Source organism: Cynocephalus volans, chromosome 7 (genome assembly GCF_027409185.1).
Source record: "Cynocephalus volans isolate mCynVol1 chromosome 7, mCynVol1.pri, whole genome shotgun sequence".
NCBI classification, from domain to species: Eukaryota; Metazoa; Chordata; class Mammalia; order Dermoptera; family Cynocephalidae; genus Cynocephalus; species Cynocephalus volans.
This window is the reverse complement of record NC_084466.1, coordinates 149,446,860-149,462,056: the sequence shown is the minus strand read 5'-3', so window position 1 is coordinate 149,462,056 and position 15,197 is coordinate 149,446,860. Positions and strand designations below refer to the sequence as shown.

Sequence of the window (15,197 nt, the reverse complement as noted above, 5' to 3'; positions counted from 1 at the left end):
ATAACAAAATACATGGAGCTGGGTAATTTATAAGAAAACAAAATTTATTGCTTACAGTTTCTGAGGCTGGGAAGTCCAAACCCCACTGAACATATCTGGTGAAAACCTTCCTTGGTGGTGGCTTCAGTGACACAAGTTATCACATTGTGAGATGGCAGAAGCAGAGAGAGAGAGAGACTCCTGCACTCTTGTTTTAAAACCCTCACATCCATGCCCATGACCACCATTATTAATCCATTCTTTAGGGCGTGGTCCTTAGAATCTAATCACCTCTTAAGGCCCCACCTTTCAATTACCATAATAGGATTTACCACCTTCAAAATTACAATGGGGATTAAACTTTAATACATAAAACTTTCGGAGACACAATTCAATCCATATGACTGTCCATTCTTCATCAAACCAAGCATAAAAACTCAGAGTTAACTGTTTCTTCAGGTCTTCATTTCCTTATGAAGGCTCTCATGTCATGTAAAACTTACACTAAATAAATTCGTATGCTTTTTTCTTTTTAATCTGTCTTTTGTGTTACAGAGGATTGAGCCAAGAACTCAGAAGAGTAAAAGAAGGGCTAAAAGGGTAAAAGTGGCTATACTCGTCACTGCTGAATTGGTATCATGTTGCAAATCTGAAATTTTATGATTTAAAATCAGACATTTTCATGTCATAACTTTAATTTGCATATTACTGGCCACGAAGCTAAAATATGGGATTTCCCCACTCAGTATCAGATACTTGGCAATCCTCTCTGCTAAATGAATGAATTAGTGTGGTGGTGGCAATGCCTCGGACATGAAACAGTTTTCTCAGCTCAATCAAACTTGGAAGAAACAGATGTATAATCCAGTATGCCAATAGATTGGCTCACAGTGATAAATCAAAATTGTGCTCTTTTGCCCTGAAGTAAACCAGAATGTCACCCCAAAATATGCCACTTTGGCCTAACGATTATTTTGAACTGAAAGAAATTGAGAAGAAGCTGCCTGCCCTCCTGTTATTTGCCTTAGAGCAGAACATACATTTTCAAAGGTGTTCCTTCTCTCTACCAGGAAGAACAAAAGATCATCACCAGAGATAACTTGGACTGTTATCAGCCCAGACATTGCACCAGGAGAATCTACATAACAAACTTTACTAACTCGTCTGTATCTACCATTAGTTTCCCATATCTTTACTTTCCCAGTTTGCTGCCATCGGAAGCCTGAAACTGCTTTCCTTTAGTCCTCTCATTTCTCTACAAACTTATTGTTCTTTCTGGAAAATTCTAGATTAACCAGAATTCTAACACCCCTCTTCCAGTTACTCTTCCTTCAATTTCTCCCATTTATATGTGAAACGTACATGTTACTAAACGTCTGCTGTTTTTCCCTCTTGTTAAGCGGTCCTTTGTTACGGGGGCCCCATTGGTGAACCTAGAAGGGAAGATTTTTCCCTCTCCTGTAGCCCGAAGGAGGGCTTGAGATCCAGGTTCAGTGCTCGTTCTTTAGCTCCCCACTTTCTAGATTCCATTCAGATCACCCCCGTTCTGTGAACACGCCCTTTCCTCAGCTGCACAGATTCATCTGATGAAACTGGGGTTTTCTTAGGTACATTCCAGGCTCAAGGGAAAACAGTTTCATTACAGAGCTTTTTGCCGAGGCTGTCCCGAGGGAGAAGGAGAAAGGGTACGTTTTGCAGTCAGAAGCAACGGGCTGGGCCCGCGGTGAGTGCCGTGGAGAGCGCTCGCCTCCCAATGAGCAACGAGTCCCCTGCCACGATGCCAGAGAGGACAGCAAAGGGCGCTTACCGCCTGTAAAAGTCCCCCTCACCCAAATGTCTGCCTCCCTCAGGGAGACCTCATCCAGCTGAGGGAAAGTCACCGCATAGGGTTTCGGGCACGGCACAGATAAGAGTTGCCCCCAGCAGAAGAAGAAAAAAAGACAGGCACGAGGAGAAGCTGGGCGGACACCACAGGCTGCTTGACCCACTAATTTTACCCAGAGATGACTCCGAGGTCTCTTTGAGTTTGTGCTTTTGGCTACTGCGCAAGGTCTCGCACTATGAATTAATAAGCCGGGATAGGATAGGGGAGGTCCCCTCCCACCGGACGCTTGCACAGGGTGACACACGCAACACGCTGCCCTCGGCCGGCGCAGGACCGCCTCCCCGCGGCGCCGTGCCCGTCTCTTTGCCCGTCCCCAACATGGCGACCGCGCCGCCGCTGCCGCGTCGGGCCCAGCCCCGCCCCGCCCCGCCCCCGGGCCAGCCGACCCGCCCCGTCGCCCCGCCGCGCGGACCCGCGCCGCGCGCTCCCGCCGCCCCTCCCCGCGCGAGCTCCACCCAGGTCGGAGGCAGCGCGGTCGGCGGCGGCTGTTTCCCGCCATTGTGCGAAGTGGAGGCTGGGGGCCCGTACGCGCCGCGCCAGCCTGTCCCCGGCATCTCCTCGGCGGCCGTCGCCGCAGCCGCAGCCCCCTGAGGCGCGGGGAGGCCGGGCGGCCCGCGCCCCGCCGCTCGCCGAGCGTGGGAGGGCGCGGGCGAGGAGCGGCCGAGACCCTGAGGAGGAGCTGGGCGCCGGCCGCCCGGCCGCGCTCGGCCCGCGGATCGCCGCCGCCCGGGCCACGCCGGCCCCGGCCCTCGGCGAGATGCCCTGTGGGGAGGATTGGCTCAGCCACCCGCTCGGGATCGTGCAGGGCTTCTTCGGTGAGTGGCAGCGCTGGGGGCGGGCCGCCGAGTTCGCCGAGCCCCGGGGCCCCGCACCGCCGCGCGGCCCCCACGCGGGACCACGTCGAGGGCTCGCGCGGCCCGAGACAGCTCCCGGGGCCTGCGCCGGCGGAGCTGGGACACCCCTCCGCCGGGCTGGGGCTGCGGCCGCAGGTGCCTCCCACCTGCCCGTCTCCCGGCTCGCGAGCGGCCAAGGTTAAGTCTCGAGGACTGGGCTGTGATTGACGGCCGCGCTCCCCGGCTGTGGCCCAGCCGGGCCCCGAGCCCCGAGCCCCGCAAACTCGGAGGCGTCCTTGCGCCTCTGGGAGGACCCGCAGAGCCGCGGGGAAGGCGAACCACTTTGCCTGTGGGAAGCCTACAGGATATTTCAAAACTTCCGGTGTGTCGGGGGAGCGCCCGCTCGCTCGCTCAGAAGTTGGCTGTAACTCTGTATTACACACATCCTCCCTTTCAGAGATAAGATTTAATGTTGTAGCTGAATTTTTCTGTGAAGACGACTTTAGAGCCCGTGTGGTCTACATCTGCTCCTGTGCCAGAGCTAGCAACTGATGTTCCACTTCGTAAATGAGTTTCTACATAGAAAGAGCTGAGAACTCTGCAGGCAAGCTTAGTGCATTCTAGTTGCAATTGCTGTTGCTACTTTTCTGCTAAGAGTACACGAAGAAGCGTGTAGATTGTTTGTCGTTCACTGGATATTTTGACACACACACACACACACACCCCTTCCCCGGTGTCAGTTTGCACTTATGAGTGGTGGAGTCAGACGCAACCAGAAACCACTGTGTTAGATCGCAATCCTTGACTTGGCTGGAGTTAACTTAGAGTGGTGTGGCCTTCGCTCATTTAAATTATAGTGGGATACTAGGGAGGAAGGCTAGTAAGAAGCTAAATAGTCCTCAGAAGCCAAAACCCGTGGCATAAAATGTGTGTTATTTATTGTAGGAGGGCCTCTAGTGCTAACTCAGCAACTCCTTATTCGTTTTACCTATAATTCTAACTGGTTTAGTTATCTGGTTTCCCAGGCTGCAACTAAAGGCAGCAAATTAGAAGGCAGCCTGGCCAGGCGTCCGGATTGTAGCCAGTGAACACTGACAACCTGAAACAGAAGAAACAAAAAACTATGTATGTATTAAAAAACAAATCAAAAACAGGCAGATTCACTGTATAGCGTCCAAGGGTGATTTTAGAAATGGGGCATATGTTGCTTCACTAAATCCTAGTAACCGATGTTCATAGCAATGAATACTAGAACCAATGATTAATATTCAAAATAATGGCCTCAAAATGCCAGGTGAGGATTACATGGCAGTACTGGTTTAAGAGGGTGCAGACACATAGACGTAGGAAAAATCTCTCCAAAGTAAAAAGGTCGGTGCTTAAAGGGTTAAGTTCCAGTTACTGATATTAGAAAATTCACTTGTGGGCCGGCCCGTGGCTCACTCGGGAGAGTGCGGTGCTGATAACACCAAGGCCCCGGGTTCGGATCCCATATACGGATGGCCGGTTCGCTCACAGGCTGAGCGTGGTGCTGACAACACCAAATCAAGGGTTAAGATCCCCTTACCGGTCATCTTTAAAAAAAAAAAAAAAAAAGAAAGAAAATTCACTTGTGAGAAATACCACATACCCTTGTCTTGCTGGATAAATGAGATGATTTTGTATTTGATACACATTTGAATGTGTTTGCATCAGATTTTGTCTCCTAAGTGTATGACCCTAAAGGATGCATCTCATCGTGGTACAGGAAGGATTTAATTTGGATATAAAATACTAGCTTTAGAGTATTTTACAAATTTTGTGTATTGTTGTGGGAACCTTACTGAGGTGTTTCCCCCAGAATATCTTATTCCCATACAGATTGTGCCTTATAGAGAATGCATAATTGTTTTTGTAGAAACTGTTCTGAAGTACAATATATATTTTTGCTGTATTTTCCTGTCACTGTGACTATATCGAATATCTTTAAATTAGCAGCATTACTGGTATGTTTACATGAGAAGTTAAACGTGTAGACACTTTTTAGTTTAGTAGAAAATTGTTTTAAATTTATTTTTCCTCCAGATAGAAAGATAATGCATGTCTATTGTACAAAAAAAAAAAAAAAAAGGGCAATTCGGTGACATATAACAGTATGAAAGACCTCTGTAACCTTTCATCTTCAAGCTAACCACTGTTTGGTTGATGGTTGTCCAGTTTATTTTCTTTGTATATATTTAGACTGGAACCAGTAATTGATATTCAAAATAATGAAAAATTTTGCAACTGAAAAATGCAATCTTGCTGTGAATAGTATTCTGAAATAAGCATTTCTTAAATGAATATATCTTGGACATCTTTCCACCTGAGTCTGAGGGAGTTTTTCCCCCATTCTTATTACCTCTGTTATATACCTTCACATAAACTTAGACTAGGTTAGGTGTCTCAGTAATCTAAAGCTGTGCTGTCCAGTATAATAGCCAGTTGTAGCTATTTAGGTTTAAATTAATTAAAATTACACAAAATGAAAAGTTCAGTTGCTCAGTGTTACTAACCATTTTCAAGTGCTCAGTAGCTATGTGTGGATAGAGGCTGTTGTATATTAGCACAGACAGAATATTCCTATCATCTCAGAAAGTTCAATTGCTGATCAAGTGCTCTCCTTTTTAGTATGTGATGCTAGTTTTTTTGATAACCACCTACTTACCAAGTCTTCTTGCTCTTTCAGGATGGGAATTCTGTTACTATATCTTATCAGTTCTGGTTCTTAAATATCTTTTGAATCTGTCCGGAGATCTTCATCCCCAATGCTACTGTCATAATTCAGGCCATTGCAGTCTCTTTCCTGGACAGCTGGTACAGCTTCCTAACTGGCCTCTTGTCTTCAGTCTTGCTTTTTCTCTCTTCGACTCTCCACACTAGAATCAAGTCCTTCAGTGACGTCCTGTTGCCTTGATCCAGACCTTTTTTAGTGGTTTATGAGGCCCTTCTTGGCTCCACCCCTGCCTAACTCTCAGACTTTATCACTACATTCCCCTTCATCCTCTCCATCCCAGCCATACTGAACCATCTTTCAGTTCTTTGATTTTGAACCTTGCCTCAAGGCCTTCTGCATCTGCTGTTTCTTTTATCTGGTTTCCCGCTTCTCATTCCATGTCCACTTTCCTGAATAAATACTACTTTTCCTTTGGGAACCTAAGTTAAATACCGAGGTAGAACCTAAGTTAAGTACCAAAGTAAGTACTAAGTACCCCCCTGCTCCATGTTACTATGGGATTCATCCTATGCATCCCTGAAAATTAGCATGTAAAGCTCAATGTTGAAATTGATTGTTTCTTGAGTTCCTTTGCTAAATTTTGTCTCTGGGAATTCGGGGCCTGTATCTGCATTATTCACCATTATATTGCCAAGAATATGTCTTGTACATTGAAAATACTTAGTAGACATTTATTGAACAAGGCGGTGGGAAGACTGATTAATCAGAAGTGGTGTAAATTGGGTTAGATTCTGTGATGACAAATCTCAAATTTAAGGTAATCCTGGTGGGCCTTATGTTGGCTTAGAGAATATGATCATACCAAGTATGAGTTACTTTCACATGCAAATCCTAATTTTTTCTTCTTGGTTCAGATAAGAAACTTTGATATTCTGTGGGTGGCCAACCATGGCTACATATATGAAACATAATTCATCTTTGTGAACCAGTCTGTGTTTTGAATTTGTATCTACTATATAACAATTGTTCATGGATAAATTTTTTCCTATAAACCTTTATAAAATGCCTCTAAAGTTCTAGTTTCTAAATAATTTTACATACAGGACATTGAAGGCTTAAGATTTACGAATACTTTAGTTCAGCAGATTGTTATTGGGCTCTAGTATGTGCACAATGCTATAATGGTTCAGTCCCAGCAGTGATTGTTCTTTTAGTGACCTATATCAAACTGCTTCCCCTTAAACAAAGGCAGGAAACTTACATTAAATTTTTTTTTTTTTTTTTTTTTTTTTTCTTTTTCGTGACCGGCACTCAGCCAGTGAGTGCACCGGCCATTCCTATATAGGATCCGAACCTGCGGCCGCTGGGAGCGTCGCCGCGCTCCCAGCGCCGCACCCTCCCGAGTGCGCCACAGGCTCGGCCCTACATTAAATTTTTTTTAAAAAAAGATTTTGTACTCTACTTTTTCTTTCAGTCATTTTTTTTCATTTAAGAAAGATTTTCTTTACTTAATAATTTCAGAAGGAGTAGGAATGCTTATCAACTTTGATTTCTTTAATTATTTTCTCTTCAGGTTGTTGCTTGGACCAAGACCATTGTTTTGGGTTATATCTAAGATTGTTTGTATCTAACAGAACTAGACTAGCTCATGCAAAAAAGAGCAGTGGTATGGAGGAGGGCAGAGTGGAATATTTCATCACTAGCTTTTTAGAGAATTTAAAGCAGTAATAAAATGAACTAAAAGTCGATCTGCTTTTTATTATTACCATGAATCTAAACAGACAATTCACGACCTTATTGTCTGTACCCAGCTTGGATCTTTCCTCCCTTATCCATGGCAGGCCACTGAAAAAAAGTAATTTATAATAGAGCTATAGAACCCAAAGGCAGGGGGGCGGTTGGGTATTCCAAAAGACTGAATGGAATCAGGAACTGGAAAGCTAGCAGGGACCCAAGCAACTCTTAGTTTTTCTCTCTTAGGCTACATTCATCTCTGCACATTTTCTCTTTCTCTCCTCTGTAGCTCGCAAATTCACTTGTTCTCAGTTCCAACCCACATTATCTAGCATCTTTATCTTAATCTCAAATTCCAGGGATAGAAAATCTGATTGGCCTAGCATGGAGTCAGGAGTGCACTCATGGTTCAGTCAGCTGTGGCCATGCACAGAGTTATGTAGGACAATCATGACTACTGAGGCCCACACCTCAACGGTGGAGCTGTTCTCAGAGAAGAAGAATGGATTGGGTAGCCATGGCAAAAGGTATATTTATGAGTTTTTAAGTTATAATAACTTGCACATGGTTAAAAAAAAACTGACATTAAAGTATTAAATGAGTAAAAGTAGGGCCAGCCCCGTGGCGCACTCGGGAGAGTGCAGCGCTTGGGAGCGCAGCGACGCTCTCGCCGCGGGTTCGGATCCTGTATAGGAATGGCCGGTGCGCTCACTGGCTGAGCGTGGCGCGGGCGACACCACGCCAAGGGTTGCGATCCCCTTACCGGTCACAAAAAGACTAAAAAATAAAAATAAATGAGTAAAAGTATGCTCTCTCCCCATGGGGTAACCGCTTTAAACTGTTGTTTCTGCTTTTTTTCCTCATAAATTTTTTCCTTGAGATGTAATTCACATAACAAAACTTGCCATTTTAAAATGTACAATTCCATGGTTTTTAGTGTGTTCATAATGTTGTGCAACCATCACCACTGTCATTTCCACCACTCCCAAAAGAAACTCCATACCTATGAGCAGTCACTCCCAATTCCCCTTCTTTCATCTTATGGCAACCACTAATCTACTTCTGTCTATGGGTTTACTGGACATTTCATATAAATGAAATCAGACGTGTGGCCTTTGGGGTCTGGCTGCTTTTACTTACCATAATATTTTCACATTTCATCCGTGTCATAACATGTATCCTTTGATGACTGCATTTCTTTTTATGACTGAAAATAATATTTCATTGTATGTATACACTGCATTTTGTTTATCCATTCATCCACTGATGGACATGAGTTATTTCAACTTTTTGGCTATTGTGAATAGTGCTGCTATAAACATTTGTGTATAAGTTTTTGTGTGAATTTATATTTTTGGTTCTCTCTGGAATATATATAGAGTTAGGATTGCTGGGTCATATGATAATTTTATGTTTGACTTTTTGAGGAACTGCCAAACTTTTCCACAGTGGCTACACCATTTTACATTTCTACCAGCAATGTACAAGGGTTTCAATTTCTTCAAATCCTCTCCAGCACCTGTTCTAGTCTGTTGTGTTGTTAGTTACAGCCATCCCAATGGATGTGAGATAATATCTCATTGGTAGTTTTGATTTTCATTTCCCTAATAACTAATGATAAAAGCTTCTTATCATGGGCACATTGGCCATTTGTATATCTTCCTTGGAGAAATGTTTATTCAAATCTTTTGCCAATTAAAAAATTTGTTATTGTTATAAGACTTCTTCATATATTCTGAATAGCAGAACGTTATTGGGTATATGATTTGCAAATATTTCCTCCCATTTTGTGGATTCTTTACACTTTCTTAATAGTTTGTTTTGCAGGAAAGTTTTTTTTTTTTGAATCAAAATCGATTATACATATTTTTGGGGTTGAACATTGAGATATGTTGATTAAATCAATATTACTAGCATATATATTGTTACAAATCGTAATTATTCTTTATGCCTCTTGTCCAATCTCTCCCCTTCCCCCATTCCCTCCCCCCGCCAATTGCCCTAGATTTCTTCTCTCCCTCTGAAAGAATAATGGTTACTCTGTTAACTTGTTACCTGGAAGATCTATCCAATGCTGTGAGATGTGATCAGGTCCCCCAATATTATCATAGAGCAGATGCTTCTTCTGTCACTCTCAAATGGGTTTTGTGGAAAGAGACATCCTCTTCTTTTCTTTGTCTCTGCTGGTGACTCTCCTTGTGTCAATGCACTCCAGTGGTTGGTGGACCATCTGCATGGTAGCTGTGGCATCTAGCCGCTTTTGCAGCAGCCATGGTTATTGTGGTGGCTGTGGTGGGCCACCCACATGGAGGTGCTGTTTTTGGCATGTTCCTTGGCACTGGCGGTATGCCTGGTTGTGGGGTGTGTCTGGTCCGCTTCTCCATGCCTCTGGTCCCTGGGCAGGCCCCAAGGCACTGGTGCCATGTGCCTGGTTGTGTGCAGGAAAGTTTTTAATTTTGATGAAATCCAATACATCTATGTTTCCTTTGGTTTCTTATGCTTTTGCTGCCATATTTAAGAAACGATTGCCTAATCCAAGGTTTCAAAGATTTATGTCTATGTTCCGTCTGTGAGTTTTATAGCTTTAGCTTACATTTAGGTCTTTGATCCATTTTTGTGTATGGTATGAAGAAGGGGTTCAAATTCATTCTTTTGCATGTAGATGTCCATTTGTTCCAGCATCATTTATTTTTGTTTTCTTTTGTTTTTTTTTTCCAGATCTCACATGCAGTTTAATTGTGGGGAGGCTTGGGGAGAACCAGCACCATTTGTTGAAAATATTAGTCTTTCCTCACTGAATGGTTTTGACACCTTTGTTGAAAAATCAATTGATTATAGATATGTAGCTTTATTTCTGAACTCAGAATTCCATTTCATGGTCTGTATTTTGTCTTTATGCCAGTACCATATTATCTTGATTATTGTAGCTTTGTAAGTAATTTTGAAATCAGGAAGTGTGAATCCTCCAATTTTGTTCTTCTTTTTATTTTTTATTTTTGGCAGCTGGCCCATCTCTTGACCTTGGTGTTATCAGCACCACTTCTAACCAAGTGAGCTAACCCATTCTTCTTTTCAAAGGTTGTTTTGGCTACTTGGGTTTCTTTGCATTTCTATATGAATTTTAGAATCAGCTTGTCGATTCTGCAAAAAAAGTCAGCTGCAATTTTGATAGAGATTGCACTGAATCTGTAGTGCTTTTAGTTCTTTTGAGAATGGAAAATAGTTAAGATTATGGTATGTAGAGCCAAATTGCTGCTTAACTCCAGGGCACTCCTAGGGTATTTGACTCGCTGAGCAGATCAGTTTTTCATACCTCCCTTTTCTATACTACAGAATTATTTTCAATAATAGTGATAAAATGAAACTATATGCAATGCTGAATTTATTACATATTTCAAAATAGATCCAGACATTGCCTTTCCCCCACCCCCATTTTGGAATTTATTGTTGAGCACTATATTGAGTTGTTTTCATGTTTGTATGGGCACCACACTTTAGATTTCTTTTTTTTTTTTCCCTTAACTACTAGACCACCAGGGACACTTCAGATTTCTTTACAAAATTAAGAATAATTTTATATTAATTGTATTTTGTAAAATAATTAATTGTATAATTAATTAATTTTTGGTATTAAGAATAATTTCCTAAGTTCCTCCAGGACAAAAAAGCTCGGTAGTATTTATAGCTACCTAATAGTTTGAATTTTGGTCTCATAGTTTGATATAATAGTGTTTTATATAAACAACTGGTAACTAATAAGTAAATTTTAATAAAATTAAAACATTGCAAAAGACACAAGGTAGGCAACTACCAAATCATACCACTGATGTAATAATGTATTTTCTTGATTCATTCTTTAGTTTTAAAGCAAATATCTTTCCCTGTAATTTTTCTTCAAGTTATTAAAATTCAGTAAAATGTTTCATATATGAGCTAAAATTTGTACCTTCTACACCTCATTTTACAGATTCACTGCTTTAAGTATTTTTTTTTTTTTTTTTTTTTGTCTTTTTCGTGACTGGCACTCAGCCAGTGAGTGCACTGGCCATTCCTATATAGGATCCGAACCCGCGGCGGGAGTGTCGCCGCGCTCCCAGCACCGCACTCTCCCAAGTGCACCACGGGCTCGGCCCTAAATATTTTTTAAATGTGTCTTAAATATAAACACAAAGAATATAAAAATGTGAACTCCCAAATTGTCCCATGGAAGATAGAATTGAAGGAACTCAAGTTCTATTTTTTCTTCTTTACAATCACTGTTTTGCCATTCTATTATATACATTAGGACTCCAGAGTACCACGGGAGTTGGGGGACACTATCCTAGCAGGTTTGCATCATTCTGAACCATTTGGAGAGATTACTTTTCAACCAAATGCTTGTAGCTGGGCCTATGCTGGGAGCCAGCTGTGTAACTGAGGGTTTTCAGAATTAACTTCCATGTAGAGTGCAATGTTTATTAGATAGTAAGTAGTAAAAATGTGCTAATTAGACACTTCCACATGTATTATTAAAAGTCAGCAGTAACCACAGCAAATGTTTAGGATTTAGACCAACAAAAGGTTTTCCAGGAAGAGTATTGTATCATTGACATTGTTTAGAATTGCCAGTGCACGGTGATGATAAAATCAGGTTATTAGTTTTATTATTTTAAAATTCTCTACAAGAAATGCATCTCCTTATTGCCTGCACCTAGAGAAGACCACTCCTATCACTTCTCTAGTAGGCCACCACTTGGCCCCTCATACTTCCTCACTTTAAGTGTGACTATGTCATGTTAATTAACTTTTCCATAACTCAATTTTATCATCTATTAAATGGGAATAACAAGAGAACCCATTTCTTAGGCCTGTTGTAAGGATTAAAGGAAAACAGGAAAAAAAGAGAAAATCAGTGAAACCCAAAGCTTTCTTTCTTTCTTTTCTTTTCTTTTTTTTTTTAATATCAATAAACCTCTAGCCAGACTGGCAAAGAAAAAAAAAACAGACAAATTACCAATATCAGGAATGAAAGAGGAGATACCGTTCTAGACTGTACAGGCATGAAAAGGATAATACAATTAGCTCTGCAGATATAAATTAAACAGTTTAGATGAAATAGACCAGTTCCTCAAAAACCAATCTATTAGTTTCCTAATTCTGATGTAACAAATTACTAAAACTTAAAACAACATAAATTTATTATGTCACAGTTTCAGAGACCAGAAGTCTGACTTGAGTCTCACTGGGATAAAATCAGGTTGTCTTTCTCGAGGCTGTCGGAGAGAATTTGTTTGTCTTTTTCCAGCTTTTATAGTCTGCCCACATTTCTTGGCTCAAAGCCCCCTTCCATCTTCAAAGCCAGCAAGTCAAGTTATTCTCATCTTATCATTCAAACCTCCTCTTCTGCCTACTGCTTCCACATTTAAGGACCCTTGTGATTACATTGAACCCACCCAGATAATCTCTCTGTTTTAATGTCAGCTGATTATTAACCTTAATTCTGTTTGCTAGTTTAATTCCCCTTTATCATATAACATATATTCACAGGTTCTGGGGATTGGGATGTGAGCATCTTCGGGGGCCATTATTCTGCCTACCACAGCCACAAACTATCCAAACTCACCCTAGATGAGACAGGCAACCATCCATCCCCTTGGCCCCTGTTCCCTCTAGTCTCCTCCCAGACCTCTGTTGTACTTTCTGTCTCTGAATTTGCCTTTCTAGTTACCTCATTTAAGTGGAATCTTAGGATATTTGGATATTTGTCCTTTTGTGTCTTGCTTGTCTCACTTATCATAATGTTTCCCAGGTTCACCCCTATCATCCTAATTGTTTTTTGACAAAGGTACAAAAGGTAATTCAGTGGAAAAGATGTTCTTTTCAACAAAGATGTTGGAACAAGACATTTATATGCAAAAATGTGAATCTGAAACTAAACCTCATACTGTACACAAAAAGTAACTTCAGTCGTAGATCAAAGCATAAAACCTACAATTATAAAACTTTTAGAAGAAAACAGAAAGATTTTTGTAACCTGGAGTTTGGCAATGAGTTCCTAAGACATGACACCAAAGGCACAGTGCATAAAACAAAAATTTGATTAATTGGGCTTTATCAAAATTAAAAACTTTTGCTTTGCAAAAAATACTATTAGGAGAATGAAAAGACAAGGTATAGACTGGGAGACTATACATGAAAATCAGATCTTGGGACACTTTATAGGGTAAAGAGGAAAAAATTAGGTAAAGAGGGAACCTATATATTAAAAGAAACTTAAGAGACAGCTGACGTAGAAACCAGTGCAGCACACAGAACTTGTTTGGATCCTAATGTAAACAAATCAATTCTAAGACAGAAAAATGGAGGAGGAGAGAATTGGAGAAATTTAAACATGTTTAATGGTTGATTGTATTAAGGAATTATTATTGAATTTTAAAATGTGGGGAAAATAAGAAACTTAATTGTTAACCGTAGTCACCCTACTGTGCAATGAACATCAGAACTTATTCCTCCTATCTAATTGTTCCCATTTTTAATAAACATTGTGTTCTACAGGGAAATTAATTTAGAGAACTCCAGTTAAACAAAGGCCACTGGCACATGCTGATTCAGATACAGGCATTCCTCATTCCAACTTCCTGTAGACAGCAGGCATCTCTACCCCTATGATACTATATGTTCCAATATTTGAACAGCTGATTTGGAATTCATAAAATGGTAACACATGAAGCAATATGAATTAGTTCAATTCTGTCGTTTTGTGTGACCACATGGAGTTTTTGTGTTTAAAATTTAAAATAGAGACAGTGAACTATATCTTTAATGTTAAAATGATTTTCTTATAATTAAAAAAAAGTTTCTTAAAAAAAAAGAAAATCATATATCAGGTAAAGGACTTGTATCCAAAATATAAAAGAAAATACAGTGGTGACAGGACTAAGTACTCACAGGGTGCAAACAACTGGATCTCTTGTATGTTGCTGGTGAGAATGCAAAACGGTGCAGCCCCTCTGGAAAACAAGCAGAATCTTAATCATACATTTACCATCTACCCAGCTGTGCCATTCCTAGATATTTACCCTAGAGAAGTGAAAGTTCATATTTACACAGAAACCTATATACCAGAGTTTATAGTTGTTTTGTTTATAGTTATCAAAACCAGGAGATAATTTAAATGTCCTTCCTCAGGTGAATGGATAAACTAATTGTGGTTCAGCTGTACAGTGGAATACTATTCAGCAATAAAAAGAAACGAACTATTCATATACGCATGTGTTTGGGGCCCAACAACCACCCCTGTACTTGACAATTCATGAGAAGACTTATGTGACATTATGTAATTGTACTCCTCCTGAGATTTATTACAGCACTATAGTATAGGTGGAGTCTGGAAGAATCCATGCATAGGCTTCCTTATTGCTCTCTCCCATGGAAGAGTTGATGGATTGGAAGACTTGATGTTGTTAAGATGTCGTTTCTCAAATTAATCTATAGATTCAACACAACTTAATTAAAATTCCAGTAGACTTTTTATGTAGAAGTCAACAAGTTGGTCCTCAAAATTATGTAGAAATGTAGATCTAGAATAATCAAGACAGACTTGGAGAACAGAGTTGAAGAATGTAACTACCTGACTTTAAGACTTATTATCAAAAAAAAAAATCATTAAGCTATAGTGATTAAGACAGTATGTTACTGGCATAAAGATAGACAAATAGAGAATCTAGAAACCGACTAATGTAAATAAAAGTACAGTGAGGTGATTTTTGACAAAAGTGCCAAAGCACGTTTTCAATTCTAGAAAGAAAGTCTTTTAATTAAATAATGCTGCAACAAGTGGATATCTGTTTGGAAAAAGTGAGCTTTGACCGTATGTTGCACTATAAATAAAAACATTAATTTGATGTGGATTATAGCCCTAACTGTGAAAAATTTTTAAAAATAGGATAATATCTTCATGACCCTGGATTCAGTCACCATAAAAGAAAAACTTGATAAACTGGACTTAATAAAAATGAAAAAATTCTCATAAAAGACACCATTAAGAATATCAAAAGGCAAGATACAGATTAGGAGAAAATATTTGTACTAC

General features: G+C 40.5%; 1 protein-coding gene across 2 annotated transcripts in view; it reads left to right on the top strand.

Moving 5' to 3' along the window:
* Window positions 1-2,322: 2,322 nt before the first annotated feature.
* The window catches only part of MCMBP (minichromosome maintenance complex binding protein), a 44,865-nt gene continuing 31,990 nt past the window's right edge, over window positions 2,323-15,197 (top strand). For both annotated transcript variants that reach the window (XM_063103072.1, XM_063103071.1), the window contains exon 1: window positions 2,323-2,679. In XM_063103072.1, coding sequence (XP_062959142.1) covers window positions 2,622-2,679 — 58 coding nt within the window. In that variant the 5' untranslated portion in view covers window positions 2,323-2,621. The remainder of the gene's footprint in view (window positions 2,680-15,197) is intronic.